The sequence below is a fragment of the Mchenga conophoros genome, linkage group LG18 (assembly GCF_057382185.1).
Source record: "Mchenga conophoros isolate Kocher_MC1m ecotype Shallow Benthic linkage group LG18, M_conophoros_male_GT1.1, whole genome shotgun sequence".
Lineage (NCBI taxonomy): Eukaryota > Metazoa > Chordata > Actinopteri > Cichliformes > Cichlidae > Mchenga > Mchenga conophoros.
In genome coordinates, this window is record NC_140543.1 from 25,195,149 (window position 1) to 25,219,560 (window position 24,412).

General features: G+C 43.4%; 2 protein-coding genes across 2 annotated transcripts in view; one reads left to right on the forward strand and one right to left on the reverse strand.

Moving 5' to 3' along the window:
• Window positions 1–15,500, reverse strand: part of hs2st1a (heparan sulfate 2-O-sulfotransferase 1a) — a 34,022-nt gene extending 18,522 nt beyond the window's left edge. Inside the window, exon 1 of the mRNA XM_085254793.1 lies at window positions 14,867–15,500. Coding sequence (XP_085110919.1) covers window positions 14,867–14,990 — 124 coding nt within the window. The 5' untranslated portion in view covers window positions 14,991–15,500. The remainder of the gene's footprint in view (window positions 1–14,866) is intronic.
• Window positions 15,501–15,796: 296 nt separating this feature from the next.
• Window positions 15,797–24,009, forward strand: selenof (selenoprotein F). The gene is made up of 5 exons (XM_085255060.1): window positions 15,797–15,890; window positions 18,343–18,510; window positions 22,220–22,283; window positions 22,689–22,738; window positions 22,858–24,009. The coding sequence occupies exons 1-5, from the start codon at window positions 15,843–15,845 to the stop codon at window positions 22,987–22,989; spliced, it is 462 nt and encodes a 153-aa protein (XP_085111186.1). The 5' UTR covers window positions 15,797–15,842; the 3' UTR covers window positions 22,990–24,009.
• Window positions 24,010–24,412: the final 403 nt, after the last annotated feature.

Consider the following 24,412-nt stretch of genomic DNA (forward strand, 5'->3'; position numbering starts at 1 on the left):
CCCAGGACCTGGCACTGCTGCTTTGCGAGGCTCTATAAATGCTCACCAAAGAGAGTTTCTCTGTTTAATTGTTTGTTCTGCTTTTACTAGAAGGTGCAGAGACGCACTGTTAAGGTCAGATTTCCACCTATAACGACCCGAGGGCGATGGAAGCGCCCTCTCTGCTGCTTCTGCGTCGGCTCTGGAATTGAATTAATCAAAAACAGTCCACGTAAAGGTCACGTATCCTCCTGTAAAGCTTCAAAACGACATTTTTTCCCCGCTTCCCAACAAAAGTAGCTGAAAACAAGGGTATCTCTGTCATGAAAATACCCACAAAGCATCCCTCAGATGGGGAGACGACAACAAAACGCACCCTTGTCAGCGCAGACAGTGGTTAGGTGGTATGGGTCTCGAGTCCACAATTACTCCATTGAATGTCATTTAGGAGGAAGACGTTCAGACTACAAACTACAAAAGTGCCCTTTTTTTGGCAGAAAATGCTTTGAAAGTGTCGGCTTTAACTGGGGAGTTGAAATACAGATGATGATGATGAAGAAGCAGGATCAAATTCAAATAGTACACCGAGTCAGCCCCAAACACATGCGGGCCGTTTTTATCTTCTAGTCTAAATGCGAAACATGTCTCCACACTAATGATAACAATCCAGGATAGATGGAGGTGATAATCATCATGGTTCAACCTGCCATTTCCCACCCTAATATGTCTTTGGCGCGATCGAAGCCAGTAGTGCTGTCTGACAGGTGAGCCAATAATGTCTGGGAAAAACCGAAAGAGTAAAGGCGGCCACGTTCTGTCTGCTTCATCAGAAAACAACCAGTCAGATGAGATTATGGAGCAATTTACACAGATGGCAGATCTCATCATTCCCCTGCCTTGTTAAGTAAAGGCGGGTCTGACAAGTTGCAAAGGAGTGGGGTGGGGGGCGATTGATTGGAACAGATCTCATCTTGGCACAGATTGTCAGTGACTAAGCAGTGGGAATTAGCCAACATTTTCAGAGGCAGCTGCGCTTCAAAGGGAAGGAGAATAATATGTGGGTAACTCGTGTGTTGTCGAGAGGATGAGCCAGTAAATGCATTTGCTAAAAGGAGAAAAAAAAACCCACGGCAGGAAGGTCTCTGTCACTGCTAAATGCTTCCTCCACTCAAAGGCTCACAAACGCTGCAGTCAAATCTGTGCAGAAACCTGAAGCGGCTGAATGCATATAGATTTGCAGTCTTCCTCAGAGCAGTTGTATCTTGATATAACAACGATGTTTGTATAACAGTGCAGATCTGGTTGCAAGCACAACTCAGATATCCTGTGTTGACTGTGCTTCTGCGCCTCTTCGCCCCGTAACACGTAATTAATAATGCATGTATGGGAGTCCGGGGAAAACTCCACACTCTATTAGATGGAGCTGACAACAGCTATTCATAGGTTTAATAATGATAAGTGGGTGGGACAGGTGAACATTTATGTTTGTCTTCTTCTTTCATCTCTTCACGTAAAGCATCTGCAGGCCAAGGATGAAGAACCGAGTTCACCATCAGGAGATCAGGTCCCACTCCGCTCTTCAGCTGCAGGTCTAAACTCAGGATTTTCAGTCAGCATTGAGTCTCTGTTTTCTATTTCCAGTTTGAAGTCTATAAACCTCACCGTGTTGGATCGATATGAAACTTTCCGCTGTGTGTAAGGTCGTCCGAGGATATAAATACACATGGCTTCTCAAGATGCTGATAAAATAATCCTGCCCATTTTTCGGGTCTGTCAGAGTTTGGATTGCTCAATAAAATCTTTCGCTCGACAAAACCATAAGCCAGATGGCAGAAACTCGCAATGGACATAAAAGAATAAAAAGTCATTGATCCTTTTGATCAACGTCACCAATTCTTATACAATGTACACATCTGAAAACATCTTTCCAAAGAAAACGTCTTTCCCCAGGTGTAAAAGCATAAAAATGGATTTTCAGGTTAGCAGATGTGCAAACGTTCTGATTTTAATGATGTTTTTGTGTAAAGACTGCAAATGAGGTGAGCTGAAAGAAGCCAGGCTTTCTTTGTGTTGACTGGCTTGACAAAACCTAAAAACCTAGTCGGAGAGAATGAGGATCACGACGATGGTTATTAGCTTTCTCCGTTAACTCGGGCTTTCTGCTTCAGTCTCCGTGCTTCAGGCTGCATAAGAAGGAACCATTTGAAGCTCTTCTTCTTCACAAAACAGATCAATTGAGTGCTGACTACTCCAATCAGAGACCTTACCAGGGGAATGGGTGATCGAGATCTATGCAGAATATTACAGTGTAACAGTAAAATGCAACACTGGTGCTGCAAAAAAGGTGAAAGAGAGTAATGCTGCAGATTAGTCCTGAATTCATGAACATTGCAAGCTCAACCAGTTAGATAAATATAAATTCTTGAGTTAATTAATTCATTTATTTTTACTGCTGGCGCTGTAGTTTATTTCTAGCTCTGAAACTTTTATCTGTATGCATGCAAATGTTAAATGTCACTCAGTGTGTTCAGATATGACTAATAAAGAAGATGTAAAAAAAAAAAAACCAAAAAAAAAAAAAAAAAAAACCCCAAACAATAAGAACTGTTGCTTTAGTTTGTCACCAGATCAAAGTAAAATTAAGTTTACTGATTAATAATTACCCTACAAAGATAACTTATAAATTTGGAAATCAAAGCTGTAGATCAGGTCAAAACATTAAAACAAAAATCATTTAAGTATTTTCTGCATCTCCAGCTGAATGACTGCGAATCCTCTGATAAAGCAAACCACAGTTTGCACTGCAGTAACTTCAGTCAGCGGTACCAATAACATCAACAAGTGGTCTATATAAACTGGAACGTATATCACACTTGATGCACACTGAGAGTCAATTTTAAACTCAGACTCTGAACGTAGCCTGAACCTATATGTTACCATGACGATCTAACTCCTTTAGCGACTCAGACTTTAAGCTAACGCGCTAATGCCCACCCCTGTAACCCGCTACCCATTTCTGCTAGTTACAACTAGTGCAACACCTGTGTCCTTGGTTAAACCGTCTATGGCCGTGATGCATTGTGGGTAAACTAGGTGAAAATCAACAGTGTGGAAATTAGAGTATCTGAGATGGCCACATGAGGCCAGCTCCAAAAGAAAGTCAATCCTCACAGAGCACCAAAATTACCCAACATCACAGCAGGAATAAACATGTTTACAGTCGGGTACAATAATGGTTTTGGTTTCTCTGAGTCGTTTTCTCATTTGTGCAAATCTGTAGGTTCTGTGGGTGGGACTGGGATATTTAACTCCCCAGTCTGAAGTGGACAAACGCTTAAAATTTACATCACCATGGACACAGCAAAGCGTAGTCAGTGAACTGGACCTTTCAGCAGCATTTGCGATGTTGGCGTCTTCTGGACCGTTTTTACTTAAATCAGATATCAAATAAAATAAGAAGGTTAATTATGCTGACAGGTCGTCCAAGAAGTCTGTGCTCAGTTTTCAGCGAGAGTAAGCAGCTGAGCCAGCACTTCACCCTGTCATTCATGCAAAAGTCAAAAATGAAACTAGACTGTAAAATGGGAGCTTCCCAACCAACGAGACCAGCTTCCTTCTAAAACCTATGATGCAGAATTCATATAAAAGAAATAAACAGCTTTAGGTCTGCTAGGGTTACTCTTGGTACAGCCTCTCAGGCCACTTGGATGCATTTATAGTCTGATTTACTGATTAAAAAAGGAACAACACACTAGGGCAGAGTGTTAAAATCCCTTTAATGCTGTTTTCAGTGAGGGTTTCACAGGGCTGCATTCCTATTTTATTTAGGCCGCATTAGAATACCAGTTTAATGATGGTATTTGAGAGCAAAATGCAAAAATATGTAAATGGAACCCGAATGAATTAACAAGCGACTGTGGGTGGCATCCGTAATAAGTAAACGTTAATATAGCAACAGGCTTTTGAAGCTCGTGCACATTTTAACCATGTTGTTCACGATTTGAGGCAGCTGTGGTGGCTGGTGGTGTAAAAGCACTGAGTGCTCAGTGAGGGTAGATGAGGGCTGTATAAACAGTAATCCATTTAATTTACATTTTTAAAAACAGTGCAAGGGGAAGGGATTGTCACGTGGAAGCCCCGTGACCTCTGAAGAGGCAACAGGCTGTTGGTTGTTTGGTCACAACAGTCACTTTCCCACACCGTGCTTGTAATCAGCACAGATTAAAGGTTAAACCCTTTTTATTTATTTGCTTACGTGTTGCTGTCAAGGTTACGCGCAGCTCTGAAGAGAGAGAGGAATATCAAAGTTTTAACTTTTGCTGCTTGAAAGCCTTGAAGAGCAACTCTTGAAGGTATTTTTCTGAACTGAGCGGTTTCTGCGTCGAGAACAAAATGACTGGGTCAGTGAGGTGGCCTCTGTGCAGCTATCATCAAACTGCATCTTTATTGATATACACTTAGGTGTCAAAACACGTCATGGAGGCTGCAAATGAGGTCGTAAAATGATGTCTTTATGGAGGGAAACGGTTAACATTTGGCAGCACGGTGGCTCAGTGGTGCAGGCCCTTCATGTCCTTCATGTTCTCGCGTCTCCTCAAGACTGTACTCTAACCTTTAAACAACCCATCGAACTACTCCATACCCAGCTGGACTCCTTTTACCCAAGTAAGTCAGCTAAGATGCTGCAAGTGTGGCATGAAGGAGATTTGGGAGTTGTTTGGGGGAAGTGTTGAAATGCCTAGTAATGTCTACACTAAAGAAGCTGCACTGATCTGCTCCTGTAAATAAATTTAAAAAAAAAAAAAGAAGGGGGAATGAAAGGACACTTGACCTGCACAACAGGCCCTTTATTACTCGATCCAGGCAATGCTCACATGTAGCATTGAATCAATCGTGTCAAGCCGGCATCCAGTCTGTTTGATAAGGTCACAATTAGCAGGAATCTAATCCGGTGCACTGCTTTAGCACATTAGTATTGGTCAGGAGGAGCAGGGCGCACAGAGACACTACGCTAACGAGAAAAAACAAAAATGCTCGATCAATCAATCTGGTGCGTGGCGTTCACTGCCTGAGCAGACGTTGATGAAAAACAGAAAGGGACGCAGACACACGAATCTACTTATCCTCCGAGTGTCGGACCTGTGCGTCCAGCAGCCCAGATACTTCATTAGTAAGTGTTGCGCACGCACAAACACACATCTCAACCCAGGTGTTTGTACTTATTTGTATTCTGCCTAAAAAAACACAACCAACCAAAACTTTCTAGCTGAATGTCAGGCGCTCCATCACTGACAGGAAGAAGGGGAAAAGTGCAAAAAAAAGGGAAATAAAGAAATGGATGAGAAGAAGCCTGATTGGAAACAGCGTGGTGGCATGAAATTAGCAGCTCTTCCCCGAGGACGCGCGGTGCTGGACATGTCACAGGTGAACGCGCTGAACGGCTTTGAGCCCACTCTGCGACAATTAGAAGCAAAGATGAACCGGAGGCTGAGGAAGAACAAGGGCAGCGCTGCTCAGCCTTCCTTCCTCCTACATCCCTCTGTGCTCTGATGAAATGGGTTGTAAAAATGCTGCAGGCTTGCTTTCTTCATTCCCCCCCCCCCCCCCCCCCCGCTCCGTAGAGGCTTACGATTTCCACCAGCCATGGCTTTAAATATTTTTGTGTGACAATGAAAATTAAATCATCTCTTGCGTTTCACCCCTCTCCACCTCACTTCCTCTTCCTTTGATGGCGCCTTATTTTCCAAATCCAGCAGCAGATATTCTCATTTCATGCGCTCGTCCAGTGGGGTTCGTAAAACACAAGAGGGATTTGAATATCACAAAAGGGGCTCAGCGAGCAAATGAAGAAGTTGTTTACAAGTATTGATCCAGAAAGAGCTGGATGAGAGCAGTGCCATTATAAGTCATTATCACGGCGGGGTTTTATTAGCCCCTTGCTGTTTCTCCTGTCAGGAGGAGGAGAAAAATGAAGCCCCGCTAAAGGAGAAGCAAGGAAACTGACACCTGCTGTCACGTGTTTACAACCACAGGCTCCGTTGTCTGTCAGAAGCGCACAGGATTAACTAAGTACGCCTCCGGTGTAAATTTGTTCATGTAGCATTTAATATCATTAAAAAAAAAAAAAAAAAAAAAGTAGAGCGACGAGTAAAGGACAGATCATTTCTGAGATCAGCAGGAGGAAAAGTCACATTAGTACATGTTAGCATGTTAGGGATGTCAGCGTAATTACAGGTGAACAGAAAAAGTTAATGGAAAAGGAGGCAAAGCTCCAAGAAAAATCTCAATATTTCCATGTTGTAAATGTAGTGGGACAAACCTATTCAATGAGATTAAAGTGACAAAGGGGAAAATTGTATATAAACAGATTTTAAAGACAGAGGTACCAGCGAATGTAAACAATGTAGATGTATTTTATTTTATTGAGGAGCTGCAACAGAGTGAAGCCAGGCTGCTTCTGACTAACAAGAATCTGTGTTTATATTTCGGAAAAGTCCCAAAACATGACGTCATCTCAATCGGCATATCCATTAGAGCCCGACTGATTTATTAGTGAACCAATATTATCGACCGATATTAGCTAACTATGTTCATCAAAGAAGAAACCCAAGAAACACCCTTCAGGCATGTTATGGGTGTTGATGTTGCAAAGTTTGGCCACCAGAGGGCACCTTTCCGCTCCAAGCCTGAGTTAATTAATTAAAATCATGCGATAATGATCTAAGGCAGCGGTCCCCAACCCCCGGGCCTCGGACCGGTACCGGTCCGTGAGTCGTTTGGTACCAGGCCACGAGAGTTGAGGCTCAGGTGTGAAATGTATGGTTTTCAGGGTTTTTATCGGTTGTCAGCGTTATTTTGTTATCCTTTTTATCGTTTACTCGGTTGTCCTGGGTCTTTTCAATAAATCTTCTTTTTTTCGGTACCGGTACTACTTTTATTTTGTATTTATCCGCGACACCTTAAAGGCCGTTCTGTGAAAATATTGTCGGGCATAAACCGGTCTGTGGTGAAAAAAGGTTGGGCACCGCTGATCTAAGGTATGTGTGTACGACTCCTATGTTAATCAATCTGGATGAAACTTTCTTTGTTAACTGCCTCGGTTTTAGGATGAACAATATCTATAACTATAACCGGATACTTACTAATTATATCAGCAAATATCATTATTGTCATGATCCGGAGTCTGCGACTCCGTGTTTGTTTAGTTTATTAGTATTCTGTGGTTTTGGTTACCTTGGGTGTTTATACTCTTCTGTTTCATGGTTCATGTTCCTATGTTCTGTGTCCCCCAGTCTGTGTTAAGTTGGTGTGTTATGTCATTGCGTGTATGTGTTTCCTGTTTTATTGTGAAGGTCTGCTTCTTATGTGAGTGTTTCAGTTTGTCTCCCTACTCTCGTCACGTGATCACTCCCAGCTGTGTTCCCACCTGTATGTAATCCCCCTGTGTTCTCTGAGTGTATTTAAGTTGTGTCTTCTGTCATAGTAATTGCTGGTTCGTCTGTGTTGTTTCCCCTCGGTCTCCCTGCGTCTTCCCGTATGTATTTCTCCGGACCTCCCTGCATCCTCGTTTCTGGTTTGTCTTATTAGTTTACCCAGTTTAGGTTTCCAGTTTCATGTTTTGTCGCCACCGTTGTTTGTACTTACCCACCTCTGTGAATAAACACTCACCTGCACCAGAGCTGCCGCCTTTTGGTCCCTTTCTACAATTCCACACGGCTTGCCCCGGCAATCCGTGACAGTTATTGGTCTTAAAAGTGCCATATCAGTCAGATAAGGTGACTATGAGCTAAAGTACCAACTATTTTCTTGACACTGTGTCTGATTTACTTACTTAATAAAATAAAAACTGTTTATTTCAAGCTCTTTTTTTTGTCAAATCATGATTTTTCTTTTACTAAATTTATACATTTCACCTTAAATGGCCTTAAACACGTCGTTATACATCATCTCTCAGAGTCAGTGTTCACTTCCATTTTAATTAAATAATATCTCAGCAGCTGTCAGTCACACCTCCCGTCGTCAAAATGAGCTTGGCCGATATAACATGACCGGCAGGCTTTCCGCGTCGCGTGATGTTCAAAGCCAATTTTATCACGTTGAGTGAGCTGACACCTTCCCCCGGCAGTGACGCCGGAAAATATGAAGACAGTGAGGAGGGAAGAGCCTGAGAGGAGGTAGGAAGGGAGTACTGGGGACGGGCCAGCCGAGCGGTAGTAGAGTGGGTTGCTCTTCTAGAACAGCTTCCAATTACATCCAGGGTGTGAAACCGTCCATAACACCCCGATTAGCCTGTCTGTCATCCTGCTCCGGCAGCAAAGGCAGAGCCGGCTCCGGTTGCTGCTGCGTGCTCCACTTTGCAGGAACACATTTCCTGTCGCACAAAGTGCACGCCAGGGGCCATAAATCCTCGGCCTCAATCAGAGCCTGCTTCTAACAATACAGCAAAGAGCCCAGTATGACCATTAGTACACTCTGCCTCCCAGTCTCCCATAACAAATCCATCCCTGACACCTATGCCCATCCCTTCAGCGGGCTCCTCTCCATTAGCTGCTCAAATGGCACGTATCAGAGAGTGACTGAGCTGGCAGGTCCGGGCAATAGGCGCTACCGGCTGCTTGGTAGCAGATGCCAAGGTGCAGAGTGAAAGGAAATGACTTATGCACCCTCCCCCCTTTAAACTAAAAACAGAGATGCAGGGTGTCAGGGAGAGTTCAAAGGGAATCTCAGCGGCATAGCCAAAGAAAAGACGAGAAGAGATGAAGAGAAGCTGGAACTGACACGTTCAAGGAGGTTCAGGTTTAAACGGGTCTAGTTGAGCGCTGCCAACGCGTCACCAATTAACTTTAGAAAGGAAGCCACTGTTTGGTGTCGAGTGATTCACAGACACCGGCTGACATCCTCTTGACAAATGTGTAGGAGTAAAGGGAGACATAAAAAGAGTGACATTCAAACACAACTGCAGCTCGATCTCCAACATAAGCAGCAGGAGGAGGAGACAGCGGCAGGCCGGCTCAGAAAGCGATCAGGCCGTCTAATTAAAGTCTGCGAGGGCGTGCGTGAGGACAGGGTAGCGGTGCCTGACCGATGTCCTTCCAAGAGCAAATTCCTGACCACGTCCCCCTGTTCCCCGAGCGCTGGAGTGTGGGCTGTGAGTGCCCAGCATAACAATCAAAGTCAAATTCAAACGCGGGCCCCGCAGCGATGGGCTGCGGCAACAAATGAATGCTTAAACGTCTCACGTCAGCTCTGCAAACACGCCGACAATGAGCGCGAGGCTTCCTTTTTCTGCATTCAACAGCATCTCTCTTCTCTCTTCAGAGCTCATCACAGAGCCGCTTGTGTCTGGAACTGAATATCACCACGCAACAGATGGAAATTGAATTCCTTTAATCAGGGTGAGTAACGGCCAGTAAAAAAAGAAAAAAGCGATGATGCCGATGGGGGGAGAAAAAAAAAAAAGAAGAAGAAAGTCTTTGAGCATGTGCCCTGCTGGGAGACACGCAACCCTCACATGGCCTGCAGGGCAGAGAGCTGAAGAGGTCTTTTTGTTTTTTCTCCAGTTAGAAGGGCCACGAGGCGACACCCTAATAAGAAATGTGTCTGTTTCCACAGCCCTCACTATCTAACCCTAGAATGAAACTGCGACATATAGCTGCGCGGCCACGGCTCGGTTCTGATTGATCTAAAAACCTTTAAAACAGGCACAGAAGCTGCTGAAAAGCCGAGCCTCTCCACGAGGAAAATACGTTTAGCGTGGCTTCAATTTATAAAAGCAAGGTAGCAAGGACAGGCACAAATAATGATGCACTCAGCTATGTAATGAACATGCTTTCAGGCAGAAAAGATGGGAGAAGAAGAAAGTGTTCCTGAAAGTGAAAGGCACCGCTATCCATTCATCGAGACATTTCCAACAAAATAAGGAGGCACTCACAGTTTTGACAAATAAAAATTATTCAGCTGTGTCACGAACCCCAGCAACGATTTACACTTACATCTTTGTCACCATCAGTCATTTTTAGCACGGGATTCTCTCTGGTTTAAGGTGATTTAAAAAAAAACTCCAAAAAAACATGTGGTTTGGCTTTTAACCACCTCATTACATTTTGTCAACTTCTGGAGAAGATCCAGTCCCTGCTGAATCAAACTGGGCGCTTGTCTCCTGTTAGGGAAACATTACTCCTGATTTTCAGTCTCAAACCTGAGAACAAAGCAGAGTGATATTCTTCAAGGTCAGGCGTGAACTGAGAGGAAATTAATGACAACTCTGACGGGGCGAGAGAAGCCTTGGATGCTTCTCTGTTTGGCTCTTTATTACAGAAACTTTATTTTCCATCCATCCCTGCACATCCCGTCTGCGTTACCGCCGACCCGCTCGGCAGCCGAGCCGGTGAGAAGCCGGAGAGAGGAATCCTGTCAGAATTATGGATCGGGGCCCACAGCGGGACACGCAGTTGCACCACAGCGTGTTTCTGATGCAGGAAGCTCCTCTAAGTGAAACCTTGGGATGAAGATTAGCTTGGAAACAAATCCCAGCTTGTCCGCCCTGCGGGTGGTGTCTAATGGGAGAAATGATTCAACCTGGATGCTGCGTAATTCGATCCCATGCTGTGAGGCGCACGTTTCCGTTACTCAATCCCACAAAAATTTCACAGTGAACAAGTAATAGCGTGACACGGCATGATCACATAGATCTTCATCTTTTCAAACCCCTATCCCCATTTTCAGTTACATTTAGACCCCCACCTTCTTTTTTCATTGTTGCACAGATGCATCTGTAACAGGCGTACCTGGTATTGTAACCGGCCCCCTGGCTGTCTGTCAGCACATGAAGGCATCAGTCACAACTATTTGGCTATGCAGCACATAATTCAGAGCTCCGTTATACAGACGTCCACCGAGTCCAGTCATCCATCAGACTGCTTTTTGCCAAGTCAACAGATTCTCATGGTGGTGGGCGGTGAGGGAAAAGGCCTCTCAGGTTGTGTTTCAGCTTTCGCTGTGTGTGTGTGTTTGGGTTTTCGCTGGGTGTAAAGTATAGCTCTTTACGGCAGCAGTAAACTATGTCACAGACCAATATAGCCATCTATTCCTGCAGGACTCCTGATTGTTCCAACATGGGAAATCTCAGCTTTGTTCAATTAAGATTAAGCCTCCGCTAAGGAGGTCGTGGTTTTTGGTTTGCGTACATGCAAGTCATTCTGCCTGTATACACGATAGCTCCTAAACTTTTGAACAAATTGCATGAAATCTTTGTAGGGGTGTAGAGTGAGCTTATGTTCACAGTCCATTACAAGTTAGCTTAAATTCAACAAGGTATACAAGGTCAACTTATTGATTTATTGGTTAAAAATTGGCAACAAGCATTATAGCTTAGACACTATGATTGAAGAAGTGTGGTGTGTGCTGTCCATATATGGAAAGTACCATATATCATGCCGCATTTGACCTCTGACCTCCCTTTAAGGTCAACAGATATAGTTGAAGGTCAAATTGATTAAAAAGTCCTATAGGAGTATAAAAAAAAAAAAGAGCAAATAACAAAACCCTACACATTGCTTTAGTTTTTAACTACACTAAAAACATCTTGGAGCACAAAGAAAACAAAATGAATATATAAAATAGAACACCATTACCTTAAAAGTAAATACTGCACAGGGAGACTCCGCTGCCTTGGCGGATGTTAGCACCCTCTGAGTGCTTCTTGTTTATAACCTGGCCAGAACGCCTTCCAACATCAACTGATCTGATAATATCTAACTATTAATCAGCTGCCCTAAAGGTGGACCTATTACGCCTGCCTTTTTCCCCCCAGACACATAAATACTGCTGCGGTGCTAAACATGTTTAAACACCGAGGTCAGTATATGTGAAAGTAATCCCAGTAAGCCAAAAGCTCAGGCTTCAGAGAGTTTTTATCCTACTCTTTGATCTATATGATGTCAAGGAGAAGACATATCCCTATTATGGTTATCACAGCTCTGGCTGTGATCACAGAAGCTCCACCCACCAGCAAACCTGTTTATGAAGGGCAGCCAATCAGAGGAAAGTTTTCTCAAAGAGGATCTATACAGTTTGTTTCAGACACCAGAAGAGTCTCTTCCACTTACTAGAGCACCTACTCCACTTGGTTTCGTTCTTTTTCCATTATAATTGAGTACCACCAAATGTGCGTGACGCCACATTTTCTACTCAGCTTGCTTGGAACCCCGGCCGAGCAGCTAGTAAAAAAGTACCCGTTACCAGGTACTATCACCTAATGGAAAACCCTAAACACTGAGTCGAGTCGAGCCGACTACATACTAATGGAAAGGGGCTTTAAGAGGCTCCAACACGATTCAATATCAGGTAAATAAGGATTATTTTGAACTGTGAATCATGCAAAGCTACTCTAGTAGAGTCCAGGGTATAAACATAAAATGAAGTAAGTACTTTGATATGCAGGATTTGAGCTGTCAGCATCTAATTAGATTTTTTTTAATCCAAGCAGATTGTTGTGGTCTGCAGCAGATGTCATATAATCTCATTAATAAAGTGAATTCCAAAAAAGTCCCCTAACACACACGTTTCCAAAGACAAATGATATAAATATGAAACTACAATATTTTTTATTTTACACCTTCAGCCTGCCAAGCTAAGGTAGTGCTGATAAAGCTACTTTCAGCTGCTGTTAGTCACCGGGAGTCACCTCCGGGAGATTTGTGTCTCTCCTGGGACTGAACCAGGCATCTCACTCATTAGACAAATGCGTAAACCTCTACACTATAGAAGCACTTAGGTTAGGCTGGTTATGACCAGAAAAAACAACAAAGAAAAATACTGACAGCTTTGACTATCAACAAGGCTGAACTAACATCCTTCCCAGGGTAACAGCTGCATGACGTTCTCTCTCAGAGGACTGTGTTTAAATTCTAAGGTCAGCCTGGGCTGACAAATGGTAAACGTCCTGCTTCTTACATAGCACGTTTCTACTCTGTGTGAGCACTTCTTAAACAACATCACTCATTTACCCACTCACACACTGGAAGAGCCAGAGATCGAACCACCAGCCGTCGGATAAATAGATCACCTCCTCTAGTCCGTAACACAAAGGAGACGTGACCACAGAGCACATGCCATACAACACGTGACCGGGATACACACACAATGATCAGTATATTACTCAGTTTCACAAAGCAAAGGCGACACACTCAAATGATGGTTCTCTGCCCAGAAATCGAAGCAGAAAATATTCAGGTGGCTTCATAAGTCGATCCACTCATCGGTAAACCTGCTGCTCACTAGTGGAATTGGAGCTGACTTCGAAAAACCCACAGATGTTCGAACTGCTGTCACGCAAGTGTTAAAAAAAACAAACAAACAAAAAAAACAAACAACTCTCATTTGAGAAGCTGAAATGGAATTTTTGCCTGAAAATACGTTTTCATTTTTAATTTACAACCCTTAAGTGGGGATTTGCTGGTAACCCACAGCTCTGGGATGTTACACGGGCCATATTTTACCTTCTGAACAACTGACTGATGAAGGTTGCAGTTGTGGGACAGGGTCCCTTGTCGTGGGCTAGATTTTCTAAAAAACAGCTCAGAGGAGGTGAGGGAGTCTTGCTCCCTCTCAGACCACTTAAACTTAAAAATAGTGAAAAGTTATTACAGGTTCCTTTGTGTAATGATGCCAAAGAGATTTTTCCTTCACCAGTTTTAACTGTAAGCCGTGCCTGAGCCAGCCCACGCGCCATCAGGACCCCCAAACTGCCTCGCCTGGATTGAATTCATTCCTGCTATCACCTCTGCCACAGAATTACACCTGTGCTTTTCCCTGCTGCCACATGTCAAAAGGTCCCCCGGCTGCCTTCCCTTCAAATAGATGTGGTGTGAACCCCTGAGGTACGCTGGCTGCACTCTCACAGTGTCTGCACGGCTTTAAAAAAAAATCCCCAAAGTGGAAGCACCAGAGAGATAATCCTCCAATGTCCCAGATCTTTACTGGGACTGAGCCCCTGGTGGGAGCCAGCGAGGGGAATTGAAGGCAGCGCCGGCCACGTTTCAATCAGAGGAAAGAGTTTGGTGATGGGGGCATGAGAGGATTTGCAGCAGTGCGGTGTCCCCCATGAATACAAAATATTACTAAGAAGTACTTTAAGCAAAGAGCTGCTTTCTGCCCTGTGAACACTGGGATATATTCCTCACTCACCGCCCTGGCCTTACAGTCTGCGTCCAGCACCATTAAGACCCAGGCACAGTTTACGTTCACATCTTTCTAAATTAGCTGATCATTCCTCTGACAGAGAGCTGGGGGATTTACACATATAAGTCATTTCGCAGGGAGAAGAAATCTCTGATTATCTGTGTGTGATTTAAAAAAAAAAAAAAAAAAAGAGGAATCTTGGATCTCTACCTGGACTTCTGAAAACTCTGAAGGTCAATTTTCATCACTTGCATCAACTCTAACAATGGAAAGGCCAAATCATAAGCACAGAGAATACCTGTCAGGTTAACCTCCAATGAAAACAATACTGTGTAAACACCATTATGCATCAAGTCAGGGACAAAAAGCGCCCCAGTCTTCTGTCTCACACTGGACTGCATAAAATGAGATGAGAGGTTGACTCAATTTGCATGCACTGCTTTTACTGCACATACTCAAATTCGTTCAATATTTTTGCCTCACAGTCATGCAAAGTTCAGCAGGACAGCTCCCAGATACGAAAACACGTCCTTACTGTGAACCTTTGTCTGGACCATGTGAAGCATATGTGCTGGAAGCTCTGATTGACCCAAATGCAAAACAATGGTGATGCCCACATCTATACAGGGACCTCACTCTCACACACAAGCCTGCAGTGGTCCCTGACAGGACGGGATCAGAGGCTCGGAGGGCCCCGTAAACTTACCGAGCTTTCCCCGGGACTCCTCCAGCTTCTGGATCTGGTTCTCCAGGAAGAACATGGCCACTGCGAACGCCAGCAGCGCCAGAAGCTGCAACTTGGGCGGCATCATGACTCTGAGCAGCCCCATCAAATCATCCAGAGAGAGATGATGGTCAGTCCATGCTCAGAGGAAGAGGAGGAGACACCGAAAACACACACACAGCAGCGACGATGGTGGTTACAAAGCGGCTGAGAGTGTGTGCATGGCCCTCTCTCTCTCTCTCTCTCAATCTCTCCCCCTCCGTGTGTGTGGATATCTCCCAGCGTTCAGATCCTGTGGTTACCTCAAACGCGACGTGTTCAAACTCGGCTTGGTTATTTCATTCTGTTAAATCTCGGCAGAGCGGGAGGAGGGGTCGTAGAGCCTTAGAGATTTCTCCAGAGTACGTATTTGTCCCTCCGGGATTTGTTCGCGATGGTACCAGCCGCTGTCGTCTGCGTCCCCCACACAGAGGTGTCCCGTCCCATCCAGTGTGTTCACAGCCGCACCACGGACACACTGTTACTACCACTCAGGCCATTGGGTGTATTAACAGTCCACCACACAGCTGAGATCTCCCATTCGTCGACTCTCTCTGCCTTTTCCTCTCGGATTGGACCGTTTTCCGTTGTGGGACCCAGAATTGGACACCAGGGGTCGCACTTCCATTAGCAACCATGAAATGACCGAGGTGAGGAAGAATTTCTTTAGGCTGGCTTGGTTTATGCCAAAATACAAAAAAGCATAAAATTAAAAAGAAATATTTTTTTTACTTCAAATATTTACACAATGTGCTTTCTAAGCTTTTTGTATGTATTTTATCATTAAAGGTTAAAAATGATAAATAAAAGTCAGAAATGATTATCACTAACGTTTATCGGACAGGCGCGACCACGGACCGGCCTTCAGTGGAATAAAGAGGTCCTAATAGTAGTTTTCGCTAACAAAGCAGGCTCCAAAATGTCGGGAGAGGTGTATCTCCTGTGGCTCCTGTCGCTGTTACAGACGGTGAGTTTATTAACTGTGAGAAATGGCAGCGCTGGCCGCTGTCACAGCTGCTTACAGTGAGTGTGAGCGGCTGCGGGGCTGTTTTTTGGCGATCTTTAGGTTCAGCTTTTAATGAGCCACATCCTGCTGCACCCGGAGCTTCAAACTGACGTGGCTTATCCTGAAAACAGCTCCGAGTCCCGGGGGAAGTGATACCTTTATAATGTGCTTGTTAGATTTTTGCTACTTATTATGTAGTTACTTTTTCGAGTCTTGTGTATTTTTAGGAGAAAGTCGATGACAAAGAGAAGACTTCCGGTGTACTAAATTTACTGTACCTGAGCGCTTCTCAGTGCCGGTGCCGTGCTGAAAAGTGATTGGTAGAATTTCAACTGTTGTAAATGATTTATTTTCTATCAAACATACATCTTATAAATGATATCCAGTCGTTTTGAGCTACAAGGAATATTTCTGTCACAAGGTAGAATCTGCAAGTTTTTATGTGCCCTTTATTTATTTGGGTACAAAAAAGCTTCATTGACATTAGCTGTCTTTTTCTTTGTAGAGAGTGAGATGTAGCCAAGATGGCAGCACAAATAGCAAGAAATATAACATATTTCTATAACGATATTAAAAATGACTGGATTGGTTATAATGTAGATCATAGAGTGGGTACAATAAAGCCGGGTCATAAAGATGCTTGTGCAACAGGTCATTTTATATAGAACTTCCTTCATAGACCCTGTTGACTGCAGTCTATTGAATAATATAAGCAAAAGCCTTTGACATAAAAACACACACAGAATCATTGGAAATGACAATCGTTTGCGCTACAACAGTTTAAAATCTTGTAGTTTATTTAGAAGATAACCTTTCATGCTAAAGTTAAAGGGAGACAATCATCAGAATGAGATCTTCCTCGACCCAAATATGAAAGTGTTTGTGGGGTGGTCGAATGTAAGAGGACACTGATGCGAAAGCGAATCACGTTTTCCTGCCGGGGGCGTCTTCAAGGAAAGCTGACAAAGTTGATTAACAAACAGCAGCCCGGTGGTCTGTTATTCACAGGCTGATTTAAGCAATCTAACCCTGAAATCTTCCACGCAGAAGACTTTTGCTACTTCAGGTTATTGTTATGTGTTTTAAACTGGTGTGTTAGGTTCTTTGGAAATCTCGTTCAAAGGCATCTGGCGTATGAAATGCGTGATTTTATGTTTGTTTCTGTTAGAGTAAATATGCATCATTTACAGTTTAAAATGATTCTTATTTTATCTTATACTGGGGGCTTGGTGGAAACCCCAGTTCATCCTTTGATGATAAAAGCCCGTCCTTTAAGCTAGCTTTCTTCTGATTGGCTGCCCCTCATAAACAAAATGTTTAATCAGCTGGTAGGTGAGCTGCTGTGCTGTAGCCAGAGCTGCTTGCCTTAGACGACCATGTTAGGGCATCCTCGCTTTATGACAGCATACCGAGCCAATAATGGAGAAAAAACCAAACAAACTGAGTGTTTGGAGCAGTGTGAAGCCTGAGCTTGAAAGTACCACACACACTGTCAGGTTGGGTGGTACTCTGTCACGTTAAGGAGACACACAGAAATATAGCATGTCACATAATTTTGCACTACGTAGGAGCTGACAGCAGGGTACAAGAGTTTCTAGCAGTGTTTCCAGTCCATTTCAGAATTCAGTTGAATATTTTATTACTCATTTTTAAGAGTCTGACGCCCACTTAAGTGAACTTTTGAGACCCTACACTTCTATCAGAGCACTGAAGTTTACAAACCATCTGCTCTTGGATATTTCTAGATCCAGGTTTAAAAGCAGAGGCGATAGAACCTTTTCACTGTTGGTTCCTAATCTTTCTAACAACTTACCTTTTCACAAAAGAGCTGCCTGCTCTTCCTATCATTTTCAAACACTTTTAAAAACCCATTTGTTCTTGCTTTGTACCCTGGTTTTTATTCTGCAAACAGTCTTGTGTACTTGTTTTATTAGATTTTTAGTGTGTACACATTGTAGTGACTGTTAAGTGTATATTTTGTATAACCTGTACAGCACTGTAGCGTGTAGCATGTTAATGTGTTTCACTATACAAATATTACACAGATAACTCAATGTTCCCTGAGTGACAGTAGTATTAATACCATTTGAGGTACTCATTTAGATTGTACTTTGGATAAAAGCTACAAATTATAATTGGTGAAGTGTATATACTTTGGTTTTACTCAATAATATAATTCAGCTTTGCCTAGAATAATAATTAATAATATATTTTCCAGTTACATTGATATCTAAATTTGTTTTGAGATGGCATAACTGTCCTAGTACTCTAAAATCTTATATGACAAAGTACTTAATTGTTGCTAATTTGAACTTTTTAGTTGTAGTTGTGCCGTTGGAACCTAACACTTCTGTCCTTTATGAAAACATTTGTTTCTTCCTCCCTTTATCGTTGTCCTTGTACCTCCCTACAGCTGTCGGCATACGGTGCCGATCTTTCGTCTGAGGCTTGCAGGGAGCTGGGTTTCTCCAGCAACCTGCTGTGCAGTTCCTGTGACCTGCTCGGGGAGTTCAGCCTCGCCAAGCTCCAGCCTAATTGTCGGCAGTGCTGCCAGCAGGAGGCCCAGATGGACGGGCGCAAGGTAAAGAGAAAAACGGAGGGCTCACGGATCGGGTCGACAGAAAGCAACTGCCTGTCTAGATTAAGGCACAGCGTGCAGTGTGACACAAGGAGATTCAATCAGAGTAGATGAAGTGTAACCACAACTAAGGTTAAATAAAGAGCATATAGTGACATTAAAAAATTCATGTTTCTTAACTGTGGGGGTCTTGAGCTATGAATGAATACTTAGTTTTAAAGAAGACATTTTGTTCTGTTCCTCAGTTGTTTGCAGAAGGGTTTACAGGACCTCTGTCGAAATGTGTCACGTTTACTGACAGGGTCATGTCCCTCAACGCTCGAACTGCTACTAAAAACAGCCGAGCTTTATCCAGCCTTCCGGTTGACACTGTTTGCAGCTGTGCCACACACAGCTTGTTAGTAGCTGTCCGTCTCAATCTTTCTCAGATGTTCAAAGTCGAGGCTCCTTAACCTCAGCTCGGGGTCGGCGTGTCAGGTGTTACCCTGTCTAAGCAGTGAGGGCAAGTTACTGTATGCTCGCTGCCCCGGATATTACAGCTTGCTTGGGAGGACTCTCTGCTGTGCTCTGGCAGATCAACACTGACTTAAGTGATGGTGGAAAAACAATGTAATTTTTCCCTGATTAAGCAGGGCCCCCAGTGCGTGCGTGCGTGCGTGCGTGCGTGCGTGCGTGCGTGCGTGCGTGCGGTATCCTAGCAACAGCACCTTGGAAATGTGCAGCACACACCTCATTACACCTCTTGATGATAACTGTGTTTCAGACAGACACTTAGAGCAGAGATTACTCCTCTTCGGCGTTGGAGTGAAAATGTCACTTAGAAGAGCAGTTGCCCATCTCTCGCTGCACTCAGAGGTCTCCGATGGAAACGACGGCGTCACTAAGCACATTTTTATCCTCAGACGGCGACAATTATCTGCCTTAAGAATTCCTTTCAGCATCTCAATTGCCATCAGCGCCGTATTGTTAAAGCCTTCGGACAAATGGCTTACTGCACAGCCTGGTCGATTAGTAAGATTCACTGAGCACGGAGGGCATTTCGCTTACTCATCTTCGAATGTGCTCTTCTCTGCAGACCACCTGGGTGCAGCAGCACTTCAGCTCCTCTGGGTGTGAATGATGTATTACATCTCTGTAGAACAGCTAAACCTTTATGAGAGTGTCTCAGACCTCTGTGGTGCACAATTGATGATGGTAACACTGGAGGCCTTAGTTTCTTGACTTGTGCTTGTTTCCAGCTCGATTTATTATTAAACTACACTAGACCACCTTTAGGAAATTCTCATTTCAAAATAATCCTCTGTCAGAGATTTACAGTTAACAAACAGTCAGGTGAATAAACAACACTGAGACACTTGATACTGATAATGTGCGGCACGGGTGAAACTCAGACAGAGAGTCACCCCGAGCTGCAGTATTCGTTTATTTTTATAGCAGAAGCAGGGTGGGACAAGCATAGCAGTTTCCTTTAATTCTGCATACGTGGGTGTATGTATCACTAAGTTCGTGTGTGTGTGTGCTAATCTCTTTCAGTAAAAGTCACAGGGTCAGCTTCCTGTTTCTACAGAAAGCTGTGTCTGGTGAAATATGTGAACATAAGCATGACATAACATTTGAAGCATAATCAAATAAAACAGTAAAAACTCCGTGACCTCCTCATTTATATACTGCTCAAAAAAGTAAAGGAACATTTTTTTTAAATCCCTGTATAGCATCAAGTCAGTTAAACCTCTGGGATATTGATCTGCTGTTAAGTTGCTGAGGGGGTTGTTAATCAGTTTCAGCTGCTTTGGTGTTAATGAAATCAAGAGACAGGCAGTTACTCTAGGAGGGCTGGACAGGACGGTTAAAGTCCTTACCCCAGCAGCAGGACAGCGGTCTGCTTCTTTGGGCAAGGAGGAACAGGATAAGCACTGCCAAAGCTCCAAAATGACCTCTGGAGTCAAACAACTAGAAACAGACTTCATGAGGCTGTGTAGTCAAATTGGGATTTGCCATAGAGTACCAGAACTGGCACTGGTGCCCGGTGCTTTTCACAGATGAGAGCAGGTTCACCCAGAGCACATGTGAAAGACCTGAAAGGATCTGGAGAAGCCGAGGAGAAAATTTGGTGGTGGGTCAGTGATGGTCTGGGGAGGTAAATCCATGGAGATGGGCAACAGCACCCTGACTGCCATTAGGTATCTGGATGAAATCCTTGTGCTCGTTGTCAGAACTTACGTTGGTGCAGTGGGTCCTGGATTACTCCTAATGCATGACAGTGCCTGACCTCATGTGGGGAAAGTATGCAGGCAGTTCCTGGAAGATGAAGGAACTGATACCACTGATCAGCCCCGCACTCGCCCGACCTAAATCCACCAAAACACCTCTTGGACGTTTTGTTTTGGTCTGACACCACTAAGTTGCTCCTCAGACTGCCCAGGAGCTCTTTGCCACATCATAGTTTCAGTTAGATTTTTGGGGTGTCTTTGAATCTAGCCCTCTGATTGCTGCATTTGATGGAAATGAAAACAAACACATTAGCCAGTCCATATCCAGCAGTATTTGTTTTCTCATTCAGATCTGATGTTTTCAACTTTTAGCTTTAGTTTTCTTGAGAAGTGCATTTTACTGAGCCTCCCTGCAGCCCCTCAGATCATCATTGGTCTGAAACAAGCTATTTTAGCTGTTTTCTTCATTAAAAATCATACTTTACAATACATTGGCTGATTTTTGAACAAGATTCCTGTTGGCTGGTTACGTAGTGTTTGGGGCCCCCACAAAAAAGCTTTTCTTTGCTGGACAAACAGCAAAATGTTCTGAGATCAGCGACTAACTGATTACTCAAAAAGAAGTGTTAGAATCAGGAACGGTCCTGATCATCGTGGAAAATATGGATTATACGTTGGCTGTATATTCCCTGTAAACTTCTAATGTAATCTGTTCAGATGAGATGATTTTATATTGATCTATCAAAGCTGACCTCTAAGTCAGCTTATTTTGACAGGATAACCATTAGATTAAGACATGCCAGAGGTAAAGTTAAGCTTTTAAAGTCTGATTCTTTCTTTATTTATTCATTTTTAGCTTTGAAATCACTGATGGAGGGGGTGATTAGTTAATTAACAACACTTTGAAATGTTAAAGTGCTGCAGTAGGTCTGGATAAAGTAATCCATCATTAGCTTCCCGCTCCCAACCGAGTCGTGACTTTCCACCGATCTTCTGATCTGCCATGTGTGGTAAAATGAAAAGCTTGGAAATTTAATTTAAGCTGTGCCGATGGTTTACAGACACACAGAGGAGGACGGGGAGAGAACAGGAGAGGATCTTAGCCTTGCATGCGTAATTTAATTTGCTGTGTGAACTGGCCAACCAGGCCATTTACCACTCTCCTCCTTGAAAACAACACGCAGAGCGTGGCCTTGAAATACTGCTGTGACACTCCAATTTCCTCTAACTTATTGTGTGTTGGTGCCGGAGGTTTGATTACAAGTGAGCCCTGCACAAACCGCCATCCATCAGCCCCACTCCATATGCACAGGCTCACAGCTTAATGACCCCCAAGGAGTCGCCCGGACACATTTATGAATCAGTCTGCCTGAATCAAATTACTCCTTCGGGCAGACAGTCCATCCCCAGTGGAGCTTCGGTCCTCTCAGACTGTGTGCAGGCGTTAATGTGTTGGGAGGAAATCTCTCGGACTGCCTCATGTTGCGTTTCTCTCTGTGCAGCTCTACGCTGGAGCCATCCTCGAGGTGTGTGGATGAAAACTGGGGAGGTTCCCTCAAGTCCAAGGTGAGTCCTCAGTTGGGGCATCATTACTTTTTTTTGGAACAACAGCTTTAACTGAAACTGATCTTCCTCCATTGTGTGAGTCTGTGTTTTAATCAGTGGGAGGGACAACAGCACTAAAAAGCCAGCAGGACTGTTTTCAAACAGCCTTTTGAAGCATTTGTTTATCCTTTGTCTCTCCCACATGGAGACGTGTGGTTAAACCTGGTGTCAGGTTGCAGCGGTGTAGACGTCTGGAGCCCCACTTGTGCCATATGCTTGCTTCAGCTGTGTCCCTCCTGTGTTTACAACAGTCTCTTCTGCTGTTAAAAATCTATTTCGGGGATGTTTTGCAGTAGTCACTCATTCCAAACCTCTGAGCTAAAATATAAAGAGTTAACTGACTCATTTGTCTCTTTTTCTCATCAGCTTTTGTTAGGAGTGAGAAGCCAAAGATGTTCAAGGGTCTTCAGATCAAGGTAGCCATGATGAATCGTGTTGCTAATGTACCAGCATTGTTTGCCACAGTAATTATTCTCAGGAGATGTAAACCAGATTATGCTGATCAAATGAGCCTTTCTCGTTCTTCTCCCCGCAGTACGTCAGAGGCTCAGATCCTGTACTAAAGCTTTTGGATGACAACGGGAACATTGCTGAAGAACTCAGCATCCTCAAGTGGAACACAGACAGCGTGGAGGAGTTCCTGAGCGAAAAGTTGGACCGAATATAGACACGAGTTTTATTTTTTTTTGTTTTTGTGTTTTTTATAATTTGGAAGACTCAGTTTCCCCAGATTACAAATAATGATTTATTCACTGCTTGTACTTGACTCTAGCTGTGCAGATAGTTTCGCTGTGAGGTCTGTGCCTCCACCTTCAGGTGAGAGGGATTTTGTTTGTGGTGCTCCGACACATTCGTACAAATAGCCATCCATAACTCGTCTGTGATCAGGCTGCTGCTGTAACAGGTGAACTGTTGCAGCTGTTAATCTGATTTCCCACGTTTTAGTCACCACAAATGAAATCTAGTTCATCTGCGTTTTATTAGCTCGTGGCAGAAAAACTCAGGAGACGTGAAAAATTCATCAAAATCTCTCGCCCTGGTTGGGGATTACTAGAGGAGTGAGCAGATATGATTTGTATTTTGTGTGAACTGAGATGTCTTAGTTATTTACCAATTTGTACACAACTTGGCCTTGATAGATGGTTTCTGAATCTCTGATCTGTACGACTGTTTGTTTTTTGTTTTGTTTTTTTGTATCTGAAAATCACGAGTCATCTGGATTTCACCAAACTGCTCACGTGAGAGTGTTCAACAGGATAATGTGAGCTTCAGTTCAGTTTTACTCATTAAGTACTGATCATACATTTAGGTTTGAAACGACCTTGGACATAATGAACTGTATTGTCTGTATGTGGGACTTCCTGTTCCCGTCTGTTTGATATTCTTGTATCATTTTAAATTTATTTATTTTTTTTATTTTTTTTTTTTAATAATGCTCAGCATTGCGACTGATCGCATTTATAGTCGGAGTGAACAAATTCTAGGTCCTCTCCAAATGCAGATGTCTTTGCAGAGGCACACGTTAGTGAAGAGCTCACAGGAAACCAGTTTTGGGATGTGAAATCTGATGTAAATTTGTGTTTTTCTGCACCATCTGCTTTGAACAGAAACTGCATTTGTTTTTGGAAAGCTTTTTATGTCCAGGTGATGGGTCGAAATATGCAACAATAAACAGAGTCACTGATGATTTTTCTCTCCATGCTCTGTCCTTTCCATTAGACATTTCCATGCCAAGTCATTTGTAGTCACCAAACATCTGACTGTACTGTGGGTGCAGGTTTTAGATTCATAGGTATGACTTTACTGACATCTAGTGGTTATTTATGACATCACATCAGTCCTGTGATGCATTGCCATTTTTAAAAATTTATTTTATCTTTACAAATTGTGTTCTTATTGAATGGCCTTTTTTGTTATTATAAAACTGTAAAAACTTTTTTTTCAGCTGCTAGTTTGGGTTTCAGTAGAGATGTTTCCATGTCAACACCAAAAATAAAGATACAGTTACAGAGCCATTAAAGCTCTGGATACTGGACTGGATCCAGCTGTCTGATGGTTTTTTACAGCAGAACCAGTTGAAGATGGGGCAC